Genomic DNA, 23,118 nt, shown 5'->3' with positions numbered 1-23,118 from the left:
AATCACCCCCTTAGATTGCAAGCTCAGCTGGCCAAGGGACTGATGTGAATGAATTAAAATATTCTTTGTACAGCGCCGCGGAATACGGTGGCATCATACAAGCAGACAACACACGGGGGTGTTACGGTTAACGCTTTGTCCCTCTCAGACCCCAATTCCCACTACAGATAGTAACCCACAAAATATTGGGCCATTTAACCCTTTCCAGGCCATGTGCCAGTTTCCCAGGTGTAGCACCCTGGGGTGAGGTGAGTTAAATGAATGGAATAAATGTCTTTGTAACGATCTGAGCCAGTTCCCCAGTTTAGTTACAGCTTATCCAGGAAACCATTAAACTGAACTGCAATAAATGTTCTGCAAACTCTTCTCCCATCTGGAGGATGCGCTAAGTTGGCTGGGAGGGGAGGGGGGGACTCAGGAGTGGAAGGGAGGGGGGGAGGCACTGGCAGGGAGGAGGAGGGAGGCATCAGAGAGGCTCCTCTTATTCTACAGCAGGATGAACTTTCTCTCCAATAGGTAGTGAGGAGAGGAGGGAATAGCCTCTCGCTAAATCCACTGCAGAGAGAGGGAGTCAGGAGACTGGGGAGAGGAGGAGAGGATCAGCAGCTGCAGCATCAGGACCATGCAACTCTGCAGCCACTGAGACTGGGGAGAGAGAGAGAGAGAGAGAAAGTGCTCCAGACCAGCCGCATCTCTGCAGCAGGCGCAAGTCAGGAGCGCATCTCTGCGCCAGGCGCAAGCGCTGAGCCTGGGAGGATGGGGATACGGCAGCTGGCTCTCTGCACCATGCTCTTCTCCATGCTGCATCCAAGTAAGTTTCTGCTGCTGCCATGTGCATGTGATGGGGTAATAATGAGGGATGGATGCTGGAGGAGCAGAGAGGTGGGAAAGTTACTGCAAAGGTCCAGCAGATAGGAGCTGCAGGCCGGCCAGTGCTGGCAGAGGGACCGGGGGGTTTGCTGGTTGTGGTAACCTTAATGTAGGGTACATTGCACCAGGTGATATGTGCATTGGGGAACAATGGAGGGTGTCTGTACAATTTACCTATGTACTTCTGCCCATGCATCATCATGCAGACACAGGGCAGCAGGGGGTGACTCCAGGACTGTCTGCATGCAGGGAATGGGGGGAGAAAGTCGGGATTGTTTAATAGATAGGAATGCAGAATGCAGTGAATTGTGTGCCAGGCGTGTTTGGGGGCTGCAGGGGGAACAGGGGCATCTCTTTGCTGTGCCCCATTACTCTAATTGCAGGGTTATTGTTCTTGCAATGCTTGTTCTATTCTGGGGGCTGTCCCTGTGGATGGGGCTGCTGTATACTAATAATACAATCCTAATGAGCGCCACATTCACCTGCCAAGTTTATCTGCAGTGATTACACCATGCTGCCTGCCCCTGCAGGGAATTGCACTTTCCATTACTCTCACACTTGTGTAGTTGGGTGGCAGGCAGCAGGCAGGAGCCAGGTGCTGCCCAGTCCCCTGCCAGTGCCCCATTGCTGCTGGGGGGGGGGGGGGGGGGTGGCATGCCCTGACCCTGGGTTAGGGGCCTGTGTGCCCAGAGCCCCCCCCCCCCTGCCCAGGCTTTGGAATTCCCAGGTGGAACCAGCCTGTGATGTACAATGGACTTGGTGCAGTATGCGGGAGATGGATGCAGAGCTTCAGGATATGATGCTGACCCTACTATGCTGCTGCTGTATTCTGCTTGCTGGTATGGGATGATCCGCAGGACTGGGGAAAGCCACCTGCTGCTGCTGCGGAACTACAAGTCTCAGTGGTGGTCAGGGCAGGCTGGGACTTGTAGTCCCACAATACCTGAAGAGCCGCAAGTTAGCGAAGGCAGCTGAAAGGGTGCATTGTGCTGTAATGAGAAATAATATGTAATACTGATATTCAGAGGTATATGCTGTGTGTGTGTGTGTGTGTGTGTGTGTGTGTGTGTGTGTGTGTGTGTGTATATATATATATATATATATATAGTGAAGCATCAGACGCATTCTGTAGCGCTGCATACTAGGAGAGAATAGCTTTTGTTAATGGAAATGTGTCTAACACCATATGCATGACCTGGCGAATGTGATAGAAATGCAATGTATTGTGTATACATATCATCCTCACAGCTTCCTTTTCACCTGGATTAATGCTCCCATCAGCCTTAATTGCTGCCCTGGTGGGAGTTATAGTCCAGCCATGGTTTACAGAAACTACCGTGTGGCTATGTTCTTGAAAGGACCCTAGTCTGCGGCCGGACAAGGCAGTACCTTTATCCCTCAATCAGCAAAACGCATTAGGATGTCCAGGTATTTGGCGTTGGAGGGTTAACAACACAGACTCCTTGTCACTTGTCCCTCCACAAAGACTCTTTTCCTGGACTATTCACAAAGGTGTCTTTAGTTGGAGACCCTTCAGGTTTCTGGCACATCATCAGCTAGGAGATAGTGAGGCCAAAGGGTCACATTGCAGAAATGTCAGTCTGGCAGGAACACCAGGCAAGATAAGAGGCAGGTCCAGGCCTGGTCTTTCATCTCATGGGGGTCTGATATGAGGTGAGGAAAGGAGGGAGCTGATAACAAGGTCTGGAGGGACTCAGGTATGCGGGGAAGGGGGGCCCTGCCAGGCTTATCAGCTCATGGAACAGTTTGGTCTCACGGGAATTCTGTGGCACTCACAATGGCACCCATTGTCTCCAGTAACATGGCGGCGTCTGACGGGCCTATCTCTGTGGCTCTGACTGGCGGGGTGATGCAGACAGAAGGCCTGGCATAGGTTGCCTGCTTCTTGGGCCTCTATGTACTAAGGCTTGGAGAGAGATAAAGTGGATGGAGCTAAAGTACCAACCAATCAGCTGCTAACTGCCATGTTACAGGCTGTGTTTGAAGAATGACCATTAGGAGCTGGTTGGTTGGCACTTTATTTCTCTCCATTTTATCTCTCCTCTTTAGCGGGGTACCTAGACCCAGCTAGCAATGTCAGTGATATCTTTTTGCCCTAAAGCAGGGCAAGTGGTGGCTCCCTCGGTGTTGCAGAGGCAGGATTTCCAGCCGCCAATGCCAGGTGGCTTCTTGAGCTGATAATTGTAGACAACCTGTGGTGGAGCCATAGGTTCTGCTTATGGTTCCTCAACAGCTGAAGAGGTGGCCTAGAGGAGTCCATAGACTAGATGGCTTAGATGGCCATTTGAGCTGTCATAGACACACTGGTCTATGTACTAAGCTTGGAGAGAGATAAAGTACCAGCCAATCAGCTCCTACAGTAACTGTCATTTTTCAAACCCAGGCTGTTTACCATGACAGTTAGGAGCTGATTGGCTGGTACTTTATCTCCGTCCACTTCATCTCTATCCAAGGCTTAGTCCATAGACCTCTAAATTGTTTGGGACGTGTGTGGTGTTTGCGGACGGATGATGGCCACTTCTGGTCGCACATGTGCCCAGGAACTAACCACGCTAGTGGTGCCTTGTTGCCCATGGACATTCCACCCAAATGCCAGGAGACGATAAGGCCATAGGCACGGATGGGAACCGTTGTCTGGCCCATAGCAGCACAACGAACTTACGTAATATTAGAGTTCAAAGATGCATTGACGCAACAATTAATTCCTACGTGCATTTGGAATGGGAGCCACTCATGAGCCAGCCAGGTCCTGTCTCTTCTCATTGGCTTTTGTGTTCCTCAAGAAACCTGTATGCCAACTAGTATGTGTGGCGTTGTCGGCACGTCACGTCAATGGCCGTCACAGGATAGGTGGCATTTAAAACACGTTATATATCGGGCTTAATAAATGGTCTCCTTGATTTAAGGAGATAAATACTGACATCCCTGCGCCTGAGAAAGAGTTCTGCATTCATTTATAATCACTTGGCCACTAGAGGCGCCATTCTGTGGCCCAACAGCAGGTATGGCAGCTCCTATTTTACACTATGTGGATTGACAGACGAGTATTGCGCTTAGTACCATCGCTGAATATATATATTACTAAATGGTAATCTAACAAGAAAGAGAAGGTTTAAGGTTTGTCCACCATACACACACACACATATCTATATATATATATCTATATATATCTATATATATATATATATATATATATATATACATACATACAGTATATGAATCATGTTCCGCATGAATACAACAAACGCGCCCTCTAAGGGGACCCAGCTGTCAATCACGGTCGGAAGACAATGATTGACTTTGATGGAGGTCTTGCTCCTTTACACACTAATTGCGCTGATGATGTATTGGAGGGAAGATTTCCAAGGACGACGCATGATCTTATAACTGTGCCAGTGTAATTATTTATTGCGTGAGAGCTTCACGCATAATCTATAGCGGGTCAGAGGCGAGCAATATCTCCTGATGGCAACCCATTGCAGCAGATAGGGGGGAAAAAATCCCTGTCTCTAATTATAAAAATAAAAATGTGAAGAGGTTTGCACAGGTTTAAGTGAAGCGCGGATTAGATTGAGGAAAATGTGTTACGTGGGCGATTTCGCTCCCTCCCCGCTCCGACTTACTGCTGCCAGTTCCAATAACTACCTGATATAAGGGGCTTGCCCTCCTGCCCCCTCCGCTGAGTCTAATGGTGAATCGTGTTCTTCAGCCTTTTAATAAAGGGTTTTTTTCTTTCTCACAGGGGCGGAATGCTAGAACTAACTAAAATCCCATTGACTCGCTGTTATAATGCTATATTCCCTTTAAGTGTAACCACTCAAGTCCACATTGAGCGGAGCGCTAATCCCTTAGAGGATCACAGCCCTGAATGGAGAGATAAGGAGAAAGCTGGGTGTAAGTGGGGGGGCTCTCAGAGACTTCTCTCCAAGATCTCATTAGAGAAGCATCTCTTCTGCGGCAAGAGGTATTGTCTCTTGAGGGGCATGAGATATATCGGAGGCATTGAATAAAGCAAAGGTGGGGGCGGGGGGGGCTACAGGGGAGACAATCCCTAAAAGACAACGATTCACAGATTATTTCCCCAATTTAACGATTCTCCGATCCACACATTTGCGCACATACATTGCAGGTATTTTACATTTGTTTCCCCTGCACTAAACACCACACGTTATTGTACAGTATAAGGGGCAGATGTATTAAGCCTGGAGAAGTGATAAAACAGTGATAAGTGCAAGGGGATAACGCACCAGCCAATCAGTAAACTGACAGTTAGGAGCTGATTGGCTGGTGCGTTATCACCTTCCACTTATCACTGCTTTATCACTTCTCCAGGCTTAATACATCTGCCCCTAAGAAAGAGCTTTTATAAACGCTCGTCAGTTTCATACGTGTGAGAGCGTTAGGTTATTGCACAGAGATACTCGGTGGGATGTACTAAATAGAAAATGCAGTAAAAAGTAAACCCAGTTTTCAGGGTTTTTACTGCATTTCCATATGTACAAAGTCTGGCAGCGCAGGGCTTCGTTGCGTCAGGTAACGTCGTCTATAGCTGGCGTTACCCTATAGAAGTTTATGGGCTTCTTTCCACATCCCCTGCTGTGAGGGATTTAATCGGATCCATCCCGGCTCCCCCCCCCCCCCGCGCCGGCTGTGTCGCAGAGGGTCCCCCAGGTCACAAACCCGGAAGTCCGGGGACCGCCGCTGTTCGGAAAGGGCAGATCTTATTGGAAGAGCTGTCCTTTGCAATACTAGTCGCATATGTTAGTACAAACCCAGGGCTGGACTGCCCATCTGGCACTTCTGACAAATACCAGAAGGGCTTATGGGCCGGTGGGCCGTTCCGGACACAGAGAAGCCGGGAAGGCTGGACGCAGGGCAGGTCCCAGCTCTCTGTTTGTGCCCCTCCGCTGCCTGAAAATGGGGGGGTGCAGCGAGTCTACGCCCCCCTGACTCGCCAAACACCATCAGCATCAGAACCAGGCCCGACGGCGGGAACTTGTGTATGTGCACTAGACTTCCCGTTTGCAGAACATACGGTTGTCCGGCATGAGGGCCACAGCAATGTCCAGCCTGACGCTAGATATGAGCGCAGTTATGGGGCAAATTTCCCACTAATGATATTGTGCAATGGAACTGTGATTTTGTGAGGGCTTGACGTGTCCTGCGCCACACTCCCGCTTCTGCTCCGCCATTTTGCTGTCGGCCTTTTGCTCCGTATTTGTACATTTTCCATGTTTCTAGTCTAAACAGAGCGGGGAAAAGGACGCTGTCAGTTCGTTCAGCGCCGCGACGCCCGATAGTGACAATTCCAGGACAAATATACCAGGGGGCACAGCGTCTCCCCATTATGTCAGAAGTGTTCTGGCCGTCACTGTCATATACAGAATATATATAATATATGATGGGACAGACTTGTTACCAGGTTGTGTGGGTCATACGTTACAACCACAAACTGATTGAGAAACTGCAATGTGATCGTTAGGGGCTGTGCAGCAATTAGCATAGGCCGGGACGTAGATAATAAAATGCTGCTTGTTGTAATCACTGAGCAATTATTCTCTACTTAGGTTGAGTCACTTGCAAGAAGTTTGCATAAACACAGTGTAATGCGGGGAGGGTAATTTGTGTCCTGCACACATCATTTCATCTGGAATATGATTTTACAGTGCACGAGGCTTATCTCCCTGTATGATATAATGATATAGATAGCGGCTTCTTGTGCTGACTGCCTCCGAGGCTCCTGGGTATGGGTGAGAGCATACATTAGCGTCACCACTTTCTTTAATGGGTGCAGTGTGTGCGGTGCACACGCTACCCTGAGTCCAGAGGGGGCCCCCACCGCACACGCTGCACCCATTTTTAAAATACTCACCCCCTCCGAAGTCCAGCGCCGGCATCCGCAGCGCTATTAGAAGAACACAGCGGCCATTTTCACGGAGTTCTGCACATGCGCAGTAGAGAAATCTCAGGGAAAATGGCCGCCGCGCCATTTTCCCGGAGATCTACGCATGCGCAGTAGAGTCTGAGCCCTCTAGTGCTCTACAGCGCTCCGGGCAGAGAGGAGGGGGCCCGACGGAGGAGGCTGAACACGAGCTTCCTCCTCTCTTAAAACACCCCTGAGCGTCGCAATATATTATATTACATATGTGCTTGTATGTGTGTGTGTATATACAGATGGAGCCCTGCTCATCTATCCCCTGCTGTAATGACTTAATCCCCTGCTGTATTGTTCTCTCTGTATTGTATTGCATCTGAGAACAATAGATGAAGGATTTATGTTAATAAGCCTTGGTGCACCTAGGTGCAGCAGAGAAGCCAAGATGAGGGTGGCTCCATCTGTATATAGAGGTGTGTGTGAATGTGTTTTTATGTGTGTGTACATATATATATATATAGAGAGAGAGAGATGTGTGTGTGACTGTGTCCCCAAGGCACGCTAACAGTCCATGTCTTCAGGATATCCATGCTTGAGCACAGTTGACGAAATCAAAATAACTGAGGTACAAATTAAGTAACCTGTGCTCAAGTACGACTATCCTTAAAACCTGGACCGCTGGTGTGCCTTGAGGAACGAGTTTGGTAGACACTGGGGGTATATAAAAAATAAATGCATTTCGTCCCAACAGTACGGATGGTGTAATGGTTAGCATTGCTGCCTCACAGCACTGAGGTCATGGGTTCAATTCCCACCATGGCCCTAACTGTGCGGAATTTGTATATTCTCCCCGTTCTTGCGTGGGTTTATTCCGGGTACTTCGGTTTCCTCCCACAATCCAAAAATAAACTGGTAGGTTAATTGGCTCCTGTCAAAGAAACATTAACTCTAGCATCAATGTGTGTGCGTGCACATGTGATAGTGTATATAGGGACTGATTCAGACCTGATCGGAGCGTACGGCTACGATCAGCCACCCTGACATGTGGGGGGACGCCCAGCACAGGGCTAGTCCGCCCTGCATGTCTGCCCCCCCTGCTGCACAGGTACAAAAGCATCACATGGCGGAAATGCTTTTGTACCTGAAAAGTAGTTCCTTACCAGTGCAGCTCCTGCACGCTGGCAGGGAGCTACCCGTCGCTCTCCGGGTCGCAGTTGCCCGGACCGCGCCCCCAAACGGCGGCCTGCGTTCAGGTCTGAATTAGGCCCATAGAGTGTAAGCTCCACTGGGGTAGGGACTGATGTGAATGGCCAAATATTCTCTGTAAAGCGCTGCGGAATATGTGTGCGCTATATAAATAACTGGTAATAATATTAATCCCCAGGATATGTCTTTTGGCAGTACGGACGGTGTAATGGTTAGCATTACTGCCTCATGGGTTCAATTCCCACCCTGGCTCTAACTGTGTGGAGTTTGTATATTCTCCCCGTACTTGTGTGGGTTTCCTCCGGTTTCCTACCACAATCCAAAAATATACTGGTAGGTTAATTGGGTCCCTACAAAATTAACCCTAGTATGAATGTGTGTGCGTGTACATGTGGTAGGGAATATAGGGGTCATTCCGAGTTATTCGCTCGTTACAGATTTTCGCAACGGAGCGATTAAGGCAAAAATGTGCATGCGCATGGTACGCAGTGCGCATGCGGTTAGTATTTTAACACAAAACTTAGTAGATTTACTCATGCCCGAACAAAGATTTTTCATTGTTGAAGTGATCGTAGTGTGATTGACAGGAAGTGGGTGTTTCTGGGCGGAAACTGGACGTTTTCTGGGAGTGTGCGGAAAAACGCAGGCTTGCCAGGGAAAAATGCGGAAGTGTCTGGAGAAACGGGGGAGTGGCTGGCCGAACGCTGGGCGTGTGTGTGACGTCAAACCAGGAACGAAACTGACTGAACTGATCGCAGTGTAGGAGTAAGTCTGGAGCTACTCAGAAACTGCTAAGAAATTTCTATTCGCAATTCTGCTAATCTTTCGTTCGTAATTCTGCTAAACTTAGATACACTCCCAGAGGGCGGCGGCTTAGCGTGTGCAATGCTGCTAAAAGCAGCTAGCAAGCGAACAACTCGGAATCACCCCCATAGATTGTAAGCTCCACTGGGGTAGGGACTGATGTGAATGGTGAAATATTCTCTGTAAAGTGCTGAGGAATAAGTGTGCGCTATATCAATAACTGATAATAAATAAATTATTGTACGCAAATATTCCAATATACAGAGAAATCAGATGTCCAGAATACTTCCGGTGCCAAGCATTTGGAATATGTGACTAAATATCTGTATGTATATATATATATATATATATATATATATATATATATATATATATATATATAAAGCTGGCTGAATATGGGGACAGAAGTTGGCTTTTGTGGTGCAGTGCTGGTGTATTACATGGGGTACACCGGACCCCTTGCACGCTCTCTGCTTCAGTTCTCACACACAATCTCTGCCTATTTGTCCATCCCTCCCTCTGTCAGTGTGCTCAGGGAAGGCCCATGACGACCCCTGCACCATATCACTGAATAGGGTTCCTCACGCTCCAATAAATTTATCACAGAGAACACAGGACGAACTGTCTCCTGAACACACCATATGGTGCATTAACTTCCACTTAACACAGCTCAACCCCCCACAGGCTGGTGGTTTATGGAAGGGAGGGGGGGGTAAAAATACCAAAGGGCTAGCACTCACATGAACACATTGTCACCTGCGCAGAGCAGCTTGTAGTGAATCTGCCACCGTTTGCCATATCGGGGGTAATAATTAAAAGTATTTGAACTTCTTTCCAGCAGATTTGGGGTTAAACCCCCTGTTTTATCACCCCATGGGTCTTTTCTCCGCAAACTAGGAGATTAGGGCATGCGTTGCCCCCATCTCCCCCTTTTTTCCCCCTTCCCTCGGCGCTCATTCACCCCCACCAAGTTTCATGCTGTCAGTGTACACAAAGGCACAGAAAGCATGAAAAGAGGGAAAGTGGATTAACTCTAGAAAAACAGCTTTTAAAAATCTGTTAAAGCCACTCAGGGGACAGGAAGGGGCTTAAGAGACAGCCAGGAAGACAAAGAGACAAACACCCACAGAGACCGGCTCTTTCAGAGCGGCCTCTTTCTATAGATAGATGACTAAGATTGTCTTATTTGTAAGGGGGGGAGACATGAATCATATGGGGACATCAAGTGGGGATAAACTCTGCCCAATATGTTCTTTACAGACAACATATTCTTCTGTTCACGAGATTTGTTTTAATTTATAACCAGTAGACTAATTTTGGTGAGATGGACTTTTTGCAGTGGTCAGTTTGGACTTTTCCTGATAGTACATACAGTACGTGCAAACTGGCGACTGCAAAAGTCTATCTAGGCTTGACCGCTGGTGTGGCTGTATGTGCAGTTGCAAAGGGCTCTTCCAGAATTGGGCTGATACAGTATGTTATACAGATCTGTGGGTTTTGGGAGAAGAGCAATGCCCAGTTCCGCACACCAGTCTCTCGGGTGTTATAAATGTACTTGTATACTCATTTAATATATAAATATATATATATATATATATAGAGAGAGAGAGAGAGAAAGAGACCACTCTGAATGAACATGGATTGCAACACTTCCTCCTGGTTCCTTTGGCTAAGTACCAATGTTACATTGTTACCAAGCAACAGTTGTACAAATATTCAGGAATTGTTTTACAGTTTATCTGAATAATGAGGTCTATGTAAATAAAGTCTTCATGACGCACAGCTAGCAATCTAATGATGCAATAATTCACGGAAACAAGGGATAAGGCACCTGTCATTTTGTGCTGTCTGGGGTCTCAATTATAGGAAATGTATTTCCATTTATTTTTTTACATTTGATTTCCAGAACATTTGTGGGCAACTGAAATAGTTCTTTCCAGTACGTTCTACTAGAAGTTTGCCACTTGGTGATCTCCGGCTGTTGTACAAATACAATTCCCTGCATTCCTCCCGCTAGCGTTGCATATTGCGTACAGGTGTAGTCCCACAACACCTGGAAATCCTCAGGTAGCCTTGTCGCTTTAGACAACCCCTGCCCCTTCTCAGGTCTTCCTCCCAATACACCCGCGTCTTGCTGTATCGCTCCTGAATTTGCTTCTCGCTTAATGTAACAGGAACCAGGTCTACGAAACAGTCCATGAAAAGTCTTTAAAATAACTCATCTTGAGTCAATAAAACGTTGTGGGAAATAAGAAAATGTTCATTTCCCTGGAAACAGCATTATGTCTGAGAACTTCCAGAACCCTGGCGTGTTTCATTTGCGGAGATTGAGTGGATATTTCGGAAGTGGGAGATATAACCTGACAGCAGAAGCAGAGACGGAGACAGTAGATACAATCGTCCACAATACGGATATTATATCTGTTTATAAATGTAACCGTGTCGTGTTTTTCTTATCTGTCCAGAATTCTTTCTCATTCACCTTTACATTCTCCAGAACACACACACATATATATGTTTTGATTGGTTGGTACATGCACAGGTCTGGAGACAGTGACCTCACAGCAGCTCAAACGACTGCAGTCTCAGCTTCTCGACTTGCGTCATATCCCACCAACTGCCTTTTTAACAGAGGTGCGGGGGAACGTCTGGTTAACGTTAAACAATATTTTTCTCTACATAGTTCTTATCTGAATATTAGTTTTTTAGGGGAGAATCTGTTTGTTTTTCTGTGGCTCTCCGATAAAAAATTGTGCTCCGTTTTATTGCTGTGGAATTTGACGTCCAATAGCTGTGTCCAATGCAGAGGACACAATACCTTTAGAAGCACATGATCCCCATGTGGCAGCCAGAGAAGGGCCAACGGTTAACGACCTCTGTCCTCACATACCCACATGAGACTCAATCGTCTTCTCTTCCTTTGCAGGTTTCGAGGCTCATTTTGCTCAACAGCCCTCGGATCAGGTGATCGTAGCTGGCAAGTCGGTGACCCTCCCCTGTGTGGTGATCGGCTATCGAGGGGTAGTCCAGTGGACAATGGACGGTCTGGCATTAGGAGCAGAGAGAGACCTTCCAGGTAAAACCTATCTGCCTCTCTTCTGTGATACCACCACAAGGTTCCCTGTGGCATGGTTTCATAAGCTAGTAATGATGAACGCCTGTGGAGAATGGAGTCTGAAGATGCCACTGTCCATGCGTTTCTTTTGTAAATGTCTTGCGTGTTCTAAGCAGCCTCTGGTTTGTACTGTAGGCTGGTCCCGTTACTCCATCATAGGAGACCACGCTTCAGGAGAGCACAACCTGCACATAGAAGAAGTGGAGTTGAACGACGACGCCATTTACGAGTGCCAAGCGACTCAGGCGGCGCTGAGGTCGCAGCGGGCTCACCTGACCGTGCTGGGTGAGTAACGGGCCACAAAGTCATTCAAGATCAGTCTTTTAAGGTGCATTATGTCATGGAATGTCCTGCTCTACCAGCTGGCTTCATGTTGGAAAGAAGAGGATAATAATATGGTATCTATGGGAGCTGTTCCATTGTATTCCATAAACCATGGCAACTAAGCTTTCCTGATTTAACTAGCACTAGACAGATGATTGGTTGTGTAGTAAATGTACCCTACTGAGTTATATTTCCCTCAGACTGCCTCTGACGCTCTCTTTCCTGCCTCTAGTTCCCCCTGGAGAACCTTTGATTCGCGGGGCTCCTGTATTTAATGTCCTGCTGGACACCCCTTACAACTTGACCTGCCTGGCGCCGGCAGCAAAACCGGCAGCTGAGATCACGTGGCACCGCGATGGCAAACATCTGGATTGGGCGATTTACTCCAAGGTGAGGATTTGAACTGTGCGTGCCCTCTCCGTATCCACTTCTTTGCTGATGTATTTGGCTCTCACTGTCTGACTGTCTCGTTATCTGACTGTCCCATGTAGCAGCTGCTGTCAGATGGCAAGAGCGAGGATGCTGTCAGCAGTCTCTTGATCACCCCGAGTTTTGCCGACGCTGGATCCAGCTACACGTGTCGGGTCAGGAACTCCGCGCTGCCTGAGGGTCGGGAGAGATCGGTGACACTGAGTGTGCAGTGTGAGTGACAATGTGACAATGTCTTGTAGTTAAGGGACATGCAACATGGGGTTATCCTGGTGTTGTGGAACCACAAGTCCCAGTAGCAGTGGCAAATAACGCTCAATGGGGGTCACTCCGAGTTAATCGCTCGCTGGCTAGTTTTAGCAGCCATACAAACGCTCTGCCGCCGCCCACTGGGGAGTGTATTTTAGCTTAGCAGAAGTGCGAACGCCTGTGCAGCCGAGCTCTGCAAAAACAGTTTGTGCAGTTTCAGAGTAGCTCTGAACCTACTCAGCGCTTGCGATCACTTAAGCCTATTCCTGTCCGGATTTGACGTCACACACCCGCCCAGCGAACGCCCAGCCACGCCTGCGTTTTCTCAAACACACCTGCGTTTTTCCAAACACTCCGTGAAAACGGTCAGTTGACACCCAGAAACGCCCCCTTCCGGTCAATCTTCTTGCGGCCGTCAGTGCGAAGAAAACTTTGCTAGAACTTGAGCACAACAACAAAGGGCTTTGTACCCGTACGTCCCGCGTGCGCATTGCGGGGCATACGCATGCGCATAAATGCCGTTTTTTCACCTGATCGCTGCGCTGTGAAAATCGGCAGCGAGCGATCAACTCGGAATGACCTCCTATATTAAAACCTGGCAATATAACCCCAGTTAGCACAGGTCAGTGCTACTCAATCCTCTCATTACATTTACTAACCAGTGATAAATGCGGAGAAGTGAGCCAGTGGAGAAGTTGCCCATGGCATCCAATCAGCACTAAAGTAACATCTATAATTTGCATACTATAAAATCAGTTATATACACATGGCCGACCATGTTATTATGGTCGACAGTCATTAGGTCGACCACTATTGGTCGACACTGACATGGTCGACACATGAAAGCTCGACACATGAAAAGGTTGACATGAGTTTTTTTAACTTTTTTTTCTTTTGGGGAAGTTTTCCATACTTTGCGATCCACATGGACTACGATTGGAACGGTAAAGTGTGCCGAGCGAAGCGGTAGCGGAGCGAAGGCACCATGCCCGAAGCATGGCGAGCGAAGCGAGCCATGCGAGGGGACGCGGTGCACTAATTGGGGTTCCCAGTCACTTTACGCAAAAAACGACACCAAAAAAAGTAAAAAAACTCATGTCGACCTTTTCATATGTCGACCTTTCATGTGTCGACCATTTTCATGTGTCGACCATGTGTCCATGTCGACCATGTCAATGTCGACCAATAGTGGTCGACCTAATGACTGTTGACCATAACATGGTCGACCATTCATACCGGAACCCTATAAAATGATACAGAGCTGCTGATTGGTTGATGGGTAATTTCTCCACTGGCTCACTTCTCCGCTCTTATCACTGCTTAGTAAATGTCCCCCTAAGGGTGATAAAACTCCTTGTGGATAATGAAACTCCTGATAAATTGTGCTCCAGCCAATCAGCTCCTTACGGTCATGTGTTTGAAAAGTGACAGTTGTGAGCTAATTGGCTGAAGCATCATGTATCACACGCAACGAGTTTTATCATCCACAAGGAGTTTTATCATTTGTTGATAAATGGTGCCATAAGTATCTTCAGGTCTTGTAGTCATCCTGTAAGTTCCCACTGAGAAGAATCTTAAAGATGAACATCCAGAGGTACTGACTAATGGGAAACTATATCCTACAAGTGGTTCCATGAACCCCCGCACCCCTTTTCCCTAATTCTTGGTCTCTTCCTAACCCTGAACTCTCGCCCTGTTACAGATGCCCCTAAAGTGACGCTTTCGGTGGATCCCCCCACAGTCTCAGAAGGTGGTTCCGTCACCTTCCTCTGTAGCGCCGTTTCCAACCCAGAGGTGACAAGTTATCGGTGAGTTTACTTTTTTTTTTTTTTACCAAAGGCTTTTTCCCTCATCAGCTAACCTCTCCTAGGGCTGCGGAAATGCACAACGCTGCCTGATGATATTAATACGTGACTGAAATGCACAGATGAAAGTACAAGTTACAGGGAGACACATAATAATAGACTAATAAATTCAAGTTATCTGAAGTCGGGTACCCTTTTGACACTCTCTCTGGCAACGGGGGCAGTGCATGTGTAATGATGGTATCCGGGCTGTGCAAAGTTGGAATTTTCAATCCTTATACTTTTATTTCCACAGCTGGGCAAAGGGAGGCGTTCCTCTTCTTGTCTCAGAGGACCGCTACCATGTAGCGGTGGACCACACATTTTTCACTGCTCCGGTTTCGTGCGAGGTGTCTAACAGCGTGGGGAGCACCAACGTGAGCACGGCTGTGAACGTCTTATGTGAGTATTCTGTTCTGTGTGGCCCCAGGTTGCCACTGACTATTATAAAGTCTGTCTGCACTAGTATAAGTTGAAGATTTGGGTATACAAAATGGGTGAAAGACATGCCATAGGGTTGGGACCACGATATAACCCTCAATCACCAGGATACATGATCAAATTTGTGGTGGCCCAGCATCAAATATTCATTTATTGTCCCAAAAACTCCACTTCTGTTCTTCTAAGCATGAGTGAGGGCCCCCGGGGATATTGCAGTGCAACTGAAAGCCAAAAAGGGGCCCCCATACTTGCTTAGAGTAGTAGAGCATTCTGAAAAGATGGAAACAGATCTCAGGAACCTCCTTGACCGTCATGACCCATAACAATCCGGGCAGCTGTCCAAGTGTAGACACAGTACTGATCCCACGGTTGGACCTGTCTGCTGAGTCTGATTAATCTCACCTATGATTTTCTTCTTCCACAGTTGGACCTCGCCTGTTAACAGAGCCTCGTCCTATGACAGTAGATGTAGGTGGAGATGCTTCCTTCTTCTGTGGTTGGACTGGAAATCCCACCCCAACCCAGTTCTGGAACAAGAAAGGGTCCTCAGAGGTGACTTTAAACTTTTTGCTTAGAATTGCACAGAAATCTAGGTGCAGGGGGTTAATAGATATTCAGGAATATACTACAAGGCACCACCACAAGAGGAATGGGTTTTCAATGGAGTGTGCCTAATTCCGCATATTATTTGGAGGTGCTAGTGCATTGCTTCTAGCATAGTTTATAGGTGGCCCCTATCATCTTGTGGATCCGAGCCTGAAGAAATGTTTCCTACTCTTTTCCAGGTGTTAAGTAATGGAAACACTCTGTCGCTGAACAAGGTGTCCCGGGAGGATACCGGAACCTATGTGTGCAAAGCCATTGTGCCCCGTATCGGAACCATGGAAAGAGAAGTAACGCTGACTGTGAGAGGTGAGGACATTGGCAGGAGAATGCGGAGTAGGGAACCCTTCAGTAGGGATTTCACGGGATGTCGTAGACGGTGTCATAGGGATAGTTCTCAATTGTTTGTGCTGACTTTGTGTCCTTGTTTTTAGGGCCACCGGTCATCTCAAGTGAATTAACCTATGAGAGCATTCTCGGAGGAAAAGCACGGCTGGAATGCCTGGTGGAGGCCATACCCGTCCCAGATAGAATTGTAAGTATGGTGGGCAAATGGCCTGTGTTTCTTCTATCTATCATATAGTTGTGTACTTATGTACCATGGAGATGCAATACTCATACCATCCATTTAACGATTAGCTTGGGATGATCGGAGCTGGTGTTGGAATGGTGCTAGACCATTATTTTAAATATATCTTTCACTTACAATATGGTTGTTCCATAGATTTGGTCCTGGGACAAGTACAGCCTGGATGAAGGCACGTTGGGACGTTTTTCTGTGGAGACACGAGTGACAGACAGCGGCGCCGTTTCATTGCTCGTTATTGACGGGACGGAGCCGTCTGACTACACAGCGCCGTTTAATTGCACGGCCGTCAATCAGTTTGGAGAGGACTCTGCCATCATCTCTCTGAGACAGCAAGGTGAGCTATCTAGCAACCTTTTACTGTAGGAAGGGGGACCCCACCGTCTGAGACTTCTATTGGGTACAACTGTAGACAACCTTGGGTCTGTGGATGGGATACAATTGCAGCGATGCAGCAGATCTTCTGTCAATTAATTATTTCTCCTTGTTCCACAACCAGTGGTCGCTGAGTGTCCTTCAGAACAATGTGTGATTGTTCTGTGTTCTCTTGTAGCCGCCCTGCCGCTGATGCTGCTTATGATCGCATTGGGCTTAGGAACACTCTGTCTCTTTGTGCTGGTTACAATCTGTGTACTCTGCTGTCGGCGGCCTCGAAAAGGTAAGGACGGCTTGTGTGTCTTTGTGGATGATGAGTATGTCTGTCTAGATTCATTGTAGTGTGTGTATGAACTCACAGACTTCCCCTCTCCCTCTCTGAAGTTCAGAGCACTTTTAAAGGTGTCTCTATGGTCAGTTGGTCTCGGAGTTCTCCTGTCTCTCTCGGTTGTCCATTGTTGGCGATTTATCTGTCTGTCTTCCCACTTGGGGAAGCTCTAACTTGATTTTGTTCTGTGACGGTCTTCGACCGGTCCTGATCAGCGCCGCTTATTTCTCATCCTCTACAGACGTGAAAGACACCCAGATACTAGCAGTGGAGGTTTCGGGCAGTGAAAACAGTGAACGACACCCCAGTGACTCAGAGGAAGACCTCAAAGAACCATTGGTGAGTATCTGCAGGACAGATTTCCAGAGGAAGCAATTTTAGAATATAGAATCTCAGCCATTCCTCTGCGGACGCTAAGAGGGCCCTGATTCACATGCGGTCGCAATGTAGACGCAGCAGAGATCCTTTGTAGCGAAGGAGCTAGGAGTCGACGCAAGTGTAGCAGCCGCCCACGACAGGACAGTGCCTCCATGGCCACGCAGATTAGGCTGCGGGAGCTGCGTCGCTGGTGCCATGTTTTATGCGTTCATCGCAGTCGCACACTGAGACGCGCCCCGTAACCGGTCACGACACGCTTGCATTTTTGCAGCCCCTCCCAATTACCTCCTCCAAACGGCCTCTTCCTGTCAATCACTCAGGGGTAAATTTACTAATATGGGAGTTCTCTTTCATATGAGATGTTGCTCAAAGCAACCAATCAGATTCCAGGTATTACTTCTAGAAGGTCCTAGATAAATGAGAAGTAGGATCTGATTGGTTGCTATAGGCAACATCCCATCTGAAATAGAACTGCCATCTTAGTAAATTTACCCCTCAGCGTCTGATTCCTCACTGCCAGCGGCAAGGGTACCTTGTCGTGTGGGCATCTCAGTGGGCGGCAAGAATAAGAACGCATGCCAGAGATTGGCGTGGTGGGTGTGTTGCCAGAGGTGCATTCTGTTCTGAGCAGTGAGTAGTTAGGGGTTCGGCTTACCTGCAGATCCTATTAAGAGGGGAAATAATTCCCTCTTAGTAAATACTTGGAATTAACGTGTTTATTATTTGCCCCGTAGCACACAGACACCGAATCTCGTGGAACATCGCAGACAGAACACAGCGATATCCCGGACGAGTCTCAGGTACGCTGCCCAACCACTATCTCTCAGATTCCGCTTTATACATTAATATTCTACTAATCTGAACTCCATGCTTCCCAACAGGACCCAACGAACGGCTATTACAAAGTCCGAGCTCACGAAGACTCGCGTCCAACAACGGTGGCTTACCCAGAGTTCTCTTCTCCTCCCCGCCCGCTATACTCTGCCCCTACCAATCTCACCCCACTCTGCCCCACCCCAGCCTTACCAGGAGCTCCCAAGCTGTATGACTATGCCCACAGATATGCCACCACTCCGCGTCAAGGGAGCGAACGAGTCCACATACCGCAAGGGCCGTCGTGTAACGCGCCCTCGGGTCCTGGCATTCATGCAGCACCTTACGCCAGGGCATTTTGCAGTTACGTCCGTCCGGAACGTTTTGAAACTCTGGAGTCAGGCCCTACGCTCTCGCGCCTGTCCTACGCCTCTCTCTCAACACACTGCGACTACGGCCGACCGGCACAGCAGCGAATGCAAACTCACGTGTGAGCCTGGTTCTTTCATGACAGACAAGCTAGCACAGCTGAGGGACCGTGGACTGCGACTTGGGAGAAAAGTCGGACTGTCGGCCATCTTGTGCTCAAAATGGCGCCTTACGTCTTCCTGTTGACATTTATAACCTGCACTGAGCAACCTTTTACACCCAGGGTACACTTAAGATTACGGATTCCCTGAAAAAAAGCTAAATTCTATGGATCCATCCAGTTTCTGAACAAGAAAATATTTGAAACGGAATTAAGACTCTTCGGGGCAGGTCCAAAACCAGCTTCTTTTGTGAAATTAATAACTGAGGACTGTTCGGAGTAAACCTAAAATCTGACTGTAGGACGAACCATAATTTCTAGTACATATATAGTATTAAATCAGCTCAGTTGTTGAGCTTCATCAGGAAATCCGCATGGATCAGCACGAATACGGTCAAAATAATGAAACTTAGTGACCCTGCTGTGTTAAGGGGGAAACAGCGCCCTACTGTGGCTCTTTCATGTACTGCAGGTTGGGTTTTGATTTTTTTTTTTGCAGATATATTATTTTTAATACAAATTATAATGTACAGTATAAATATCATAGGAATCGAACGCGTATGTTAAGACAATTCTGTATATAGGTTTATAAAGTTGCTTTCTTGAGCACTGTGTGATTAAGAGGGCCAGCTGATTTTAGTAGGGCAGTTTTGGAACAATTAAGTTGCACCCTGCCTATTATTTATTAACCCTTCAGAATGCCAGGGCACGCTGTAAGGCAGGTCACTACGTACTCTGGGAACGTGGCTTCCAAATACGGAATTAAAAGAAAATCTTTTCATTGGGTATAATGCTAAAGATTAGTAAATATTAATTTATTATGTAGTCTATTTAAGACATGGATACAAAAAGTCGGCTTCAGATAAGTGAAAATCGCTGAATAAATACAGTATTGTATATGATAAATACACCTTTATTTTCAAGATTATATATATATATATATATATATATATACAGTATATACTCTCATTCACGGCATAAGATTTGAGTACAAATCGGTCATCAATGAGAAACTGTATATATATATAACGCTAAAAACATTCACTAGAATCATATTTCAGGAAATTGTTTAAAGAGTGAGGGGCGTATTTACTAAAGATCAATTTTAATATCGCTGTAAATCGGTCGATGTTGGGCAATTATAAGTCATGTAACATCTGTCGTTTTTTGTCAGTCCCATTCAAAATTGACTGCAAATGCATTAAAAAAAATTGACACCCCCCCCCCCCCCCCAAAAAAAAGTAAATTCCAATATCGACCAAAAATCGCAAATTCATTCAAAATTGATCTTTAGTAATTATACCCCCAAATGGTTAAATATATGACTTAATTCCATACAAAACAAAAACATTCTAAAATTCTATACAAAACAAAAAAAGTACACGGATAATTTTGAGTTCTTTTGCCGCTATTCCTGTAAGTGATCAGTGAGAGAAACCCATTTTGTCAGGCTACACCTATCCAATTCCCGGAGACAAATGTCACCGCTTCTTAGGGGGTAAATTTACTAAAGCTTCTAAAACAGAGAATCGGTGATGTTGCCCATAGCAACCAATCAGATGCTGTCTATCATTTTCTAAAAGGCAATAGAGAAATGATAGACAGCATCTGATTGGTTGCTATGAGCAACATCACCAATTCTCTGTTTTAGAAGCTTTAGTAAATGTACCCCTTAGTGAATGGATAAGTTGTATTCTCCTGATTGTTAGATGAGACTACAAAATGGCTGCCTCCACTGGCGGTGTGCTTTAAGATAATGGTTTCCAATATTAAATTATTTTCATTTTGGGTTCTGTGACTGTTAATCTGTGAACCAAATCTCTACCAAGTCTATGCAGCGAGTTATAATCTGTAGACATCAGGGTTCTAGATACGTCATTCTAGAACCTGACACCGGTCTGAAAGTCGCCGTTCCGCACTAACCTGAAGCCCCAGTAAAGTATGAAGGCTTTTTCCTCTATTACATTTTCCGGCCTTAATGAATTTTTTTTTTTTAAAGTTATTTGTACAGAAAGTTTTCCAGTTTCTTAATGTCATCACATTGTATCATATGTCACTATTATTTTCCATATGCGTGTATCAAGAGATGCGATGAAGATTGTTTTTTTATTTGTACAGCTATGAAAGATATTTATATTTAATAATTAAAACACAAATAATGCAGCCTTTTCATTGTTCAGTCGCCCAGAGTGACTTTCTCTAGCTGACATTGCTCCGACGGAAGTTCTGAGTGGGTTCTTTTGAGTGGGTGAAGCTTGGTGAGGGGGGCGTTTTCAGTAACGGGGCCCCACAGACACTCTTCCGAAAAAACTGTGACATAATTTTAAGGGGGTTCTCTACCGAAAACAAAAAATGACAATGTATTATGCACAAGCCAAGATTAGTACTCAAGACCTCCTAGCCCCTGCAATCCCGAGAAGGTCTCATGGTCTCTTCTCACTCCCAGAAGCTACAGTATGTATGCCTGCAGCCAGGACAGCTATCGGTAATCTAATCTACTGTATGGTGGCCTGTCTGTCTGTACGTGGCTTGGATAATAAAGATCATGTGATGGAACCACCAGAGATGGTAAGGTCCTGCTGGACCTTCTCTGGATTGCAGGGTTCAGGAGGTGGTGAGAAGTGTCAGATGGAGATGCTCTTCATGTAGCCAGCAGGCCTGTTGGTCATTAGCTTTCGGAATGACATTGGACTGTGTTTGCAACTTAAATTTTGGCAGCTCTCTGCATCATGGAAATGCAGTTTTACATGGTTCCCTCTTGGATCACTGTAAGGTTTTCCAATGTTTTACCACTTACTACTATATCTCAAACAACCATGTTTAGTGCAACGAGATGGAGTAGCTGAGCAATCTGTGGAGTTGGTCGTCGTGTTGGAAGTGGACTGCGCTACTGTTCAGACTCCATGTTACTGCTCCTCCAGGGAAGCTTCATTCCCTATACAAAGATGGCAGCCTAGGCTACTACGGAGCGTGTGCGGAGCCATCTTGAGAGAGTGCTACAGTGGGAGACAGTGGTCTTCCACTTGGCTCCAGTAAGACCTGTGATTGCCCGCTGTTTTAGACGTTGTTCCAGCATCCTGCACCACTACTAGGTACCTACATACACTCACTGGTGAGCTGTATTACACCTCGCTCTGCTCCATCTACCAGTGCATATAACAGTGAGTACGGCTCTACCTGCTTTATCTTTAATAAACCACTCCAGTGGTTAAGTAAATGGGCTGTTAATAGTTGTAAGGCATCTGCTGCTGTGTACACAAGCTCTGCTACACCCTCAGGCCTATATACACAGATTTCCAACAGTTGAGAAGTGACTGAGGCCTAAATTATCCTGATATTCAAATTAGCAATGTTGCATGTATGCAAGAACGAATAATCTTCAGACTTCCTCCACATTAGGGGGATCCATCTGGCAAGCAGTAGACTGGAATGTTATCATGCTCCTTTGGTGTAATTTTGCTATTAATTATCTACAGTATGGGGGTAATTCCAAGTTGATCGCAGCAGGACATTTTTTAGCAGTTGGGCAAAACCATGTGCACTGCAGGGGAGGCAGATATAACATGTGCAGAGAGAGTTAGATTTGGGTGGGTTCTTTTGTTTCTGTGCAGGGTAAATACTGGCTGCTTTATTTTTACACTGCAATTTAGATTGCAGATTGAACACACCCCACCCAAATCTAACTCTCTCTGCACATGTTACATCTGCCTCCCCTGCAGTGCACATGGTTTTGCCCAACTGCTAAAAAAATTCCTGCTGCGATCAACTTGGAATTACCCCCTATGTGTATATAGCACCGCCATATTACCCAGTGTTGTACAAAGCTAACATCTGTCACATTAACTTCTTCACCAATGGAGCTTACAATCTACTTCCCTAATAAAAATATCTCACACACACATATACACTACTATTAATATTAGAGATGTGCGGCTGGCACTTTTCGTGTTTTGGTTTTGGATCTGGATTCCCGCTCGTGTTTTGGATCTGGATTGGTTTTGCCAAAACCACCCTTTCTGTTTTTTTTCAAAAATCATCCAGATCCAAAACCAAAAACAGCTAAAATCACAGAATTTGGGGGTAATTTTGATCCTACAGTATTATTAACCTCAATAACATTAATTTCCACTCATTTCCAGTCTATTCTGAACACCTCACAATATTGTTTTTATGCCAAAAGGTTGCACCGAGGTAGCTGGATGACTAAGCTAAGCGACACAAGTGGGCGGCACAAACACCTGGCCCATCTAGGAGTGGCACTGCAGTGGCAGACAGGATGGCACTTTTAAAAACTAGGCCCCAAACAGCATGCAAATAAAAAAAAGAGG

General features: G+C 46.4%; 1 protein-coding gene across 2 annotated transcripts; it reads left to right on the top strand.

Moving 5' to 3' along the window:
* The first annotated feature begins 527 nt into the window (after positions 1-527).
* Positions 528-20,014, top strand: KIRREL2 (kirre like nephrin family adhesion molecule 2). 2 transcript variants are annotated; one of them, XM_063942201.1, is made up of 15 exons: positions 528-811; positions 11,703-11,852; positions 12,027-12,176; positions 12,448-12,605; positions 12,710-12,857; positions 14,596-14,701; positions 14,994-15,139; positions 15,603-15,730; positions 15,964-16,090; positions 16,216-16,316; positions 16,506-16,704; positions 16,921-17,025; positions 17,312-17,409; positions 18,183-18,248; positions 18,330-20,014. In XM_063942201.1, exons 1-15 carry the CDS (start codon positions 757-759, stop codon positions 18,753-18,755), a joined length of 2,163 nt encoding a protein of 720 aa, XP_063798271.1. In that variant the 5' UTR covers positions 528-756; the 3' UTR covers positions 18,756-20,014. The 2 variants fall into 2 exon arrangements, with proteins under 2 accessions (XP_063798271.1, XP_063798270.1); XM_063942200.1 differs by having other exon boundaries at positions 12,707-12,857.
* Positions 20,015-23,118: the final 3,104 nt, after the last annotated feature.

Source organism: Pseudophryne corroboree, chromosome 10 (assembly GCF_028390025.1).
Source record: "Pseudophryne corroboree isolate aPseCor3 chromosome 10, aPseCor3.hap2, whole genome shotgun sequence".
Classification (NCBI taxonomy): domain Eukaryota; kingdom Metazoa; phylum Chordata; class Amphibia; order Anura; family Myobatrachidae; genus Pseudophryne; species Pseudophryne corroboree.
The sequence above is the reverse complement of the archived record's forward strand: the minus strand, read 5'-3'. Positions and strand labels throughout refer to the sequence as shown.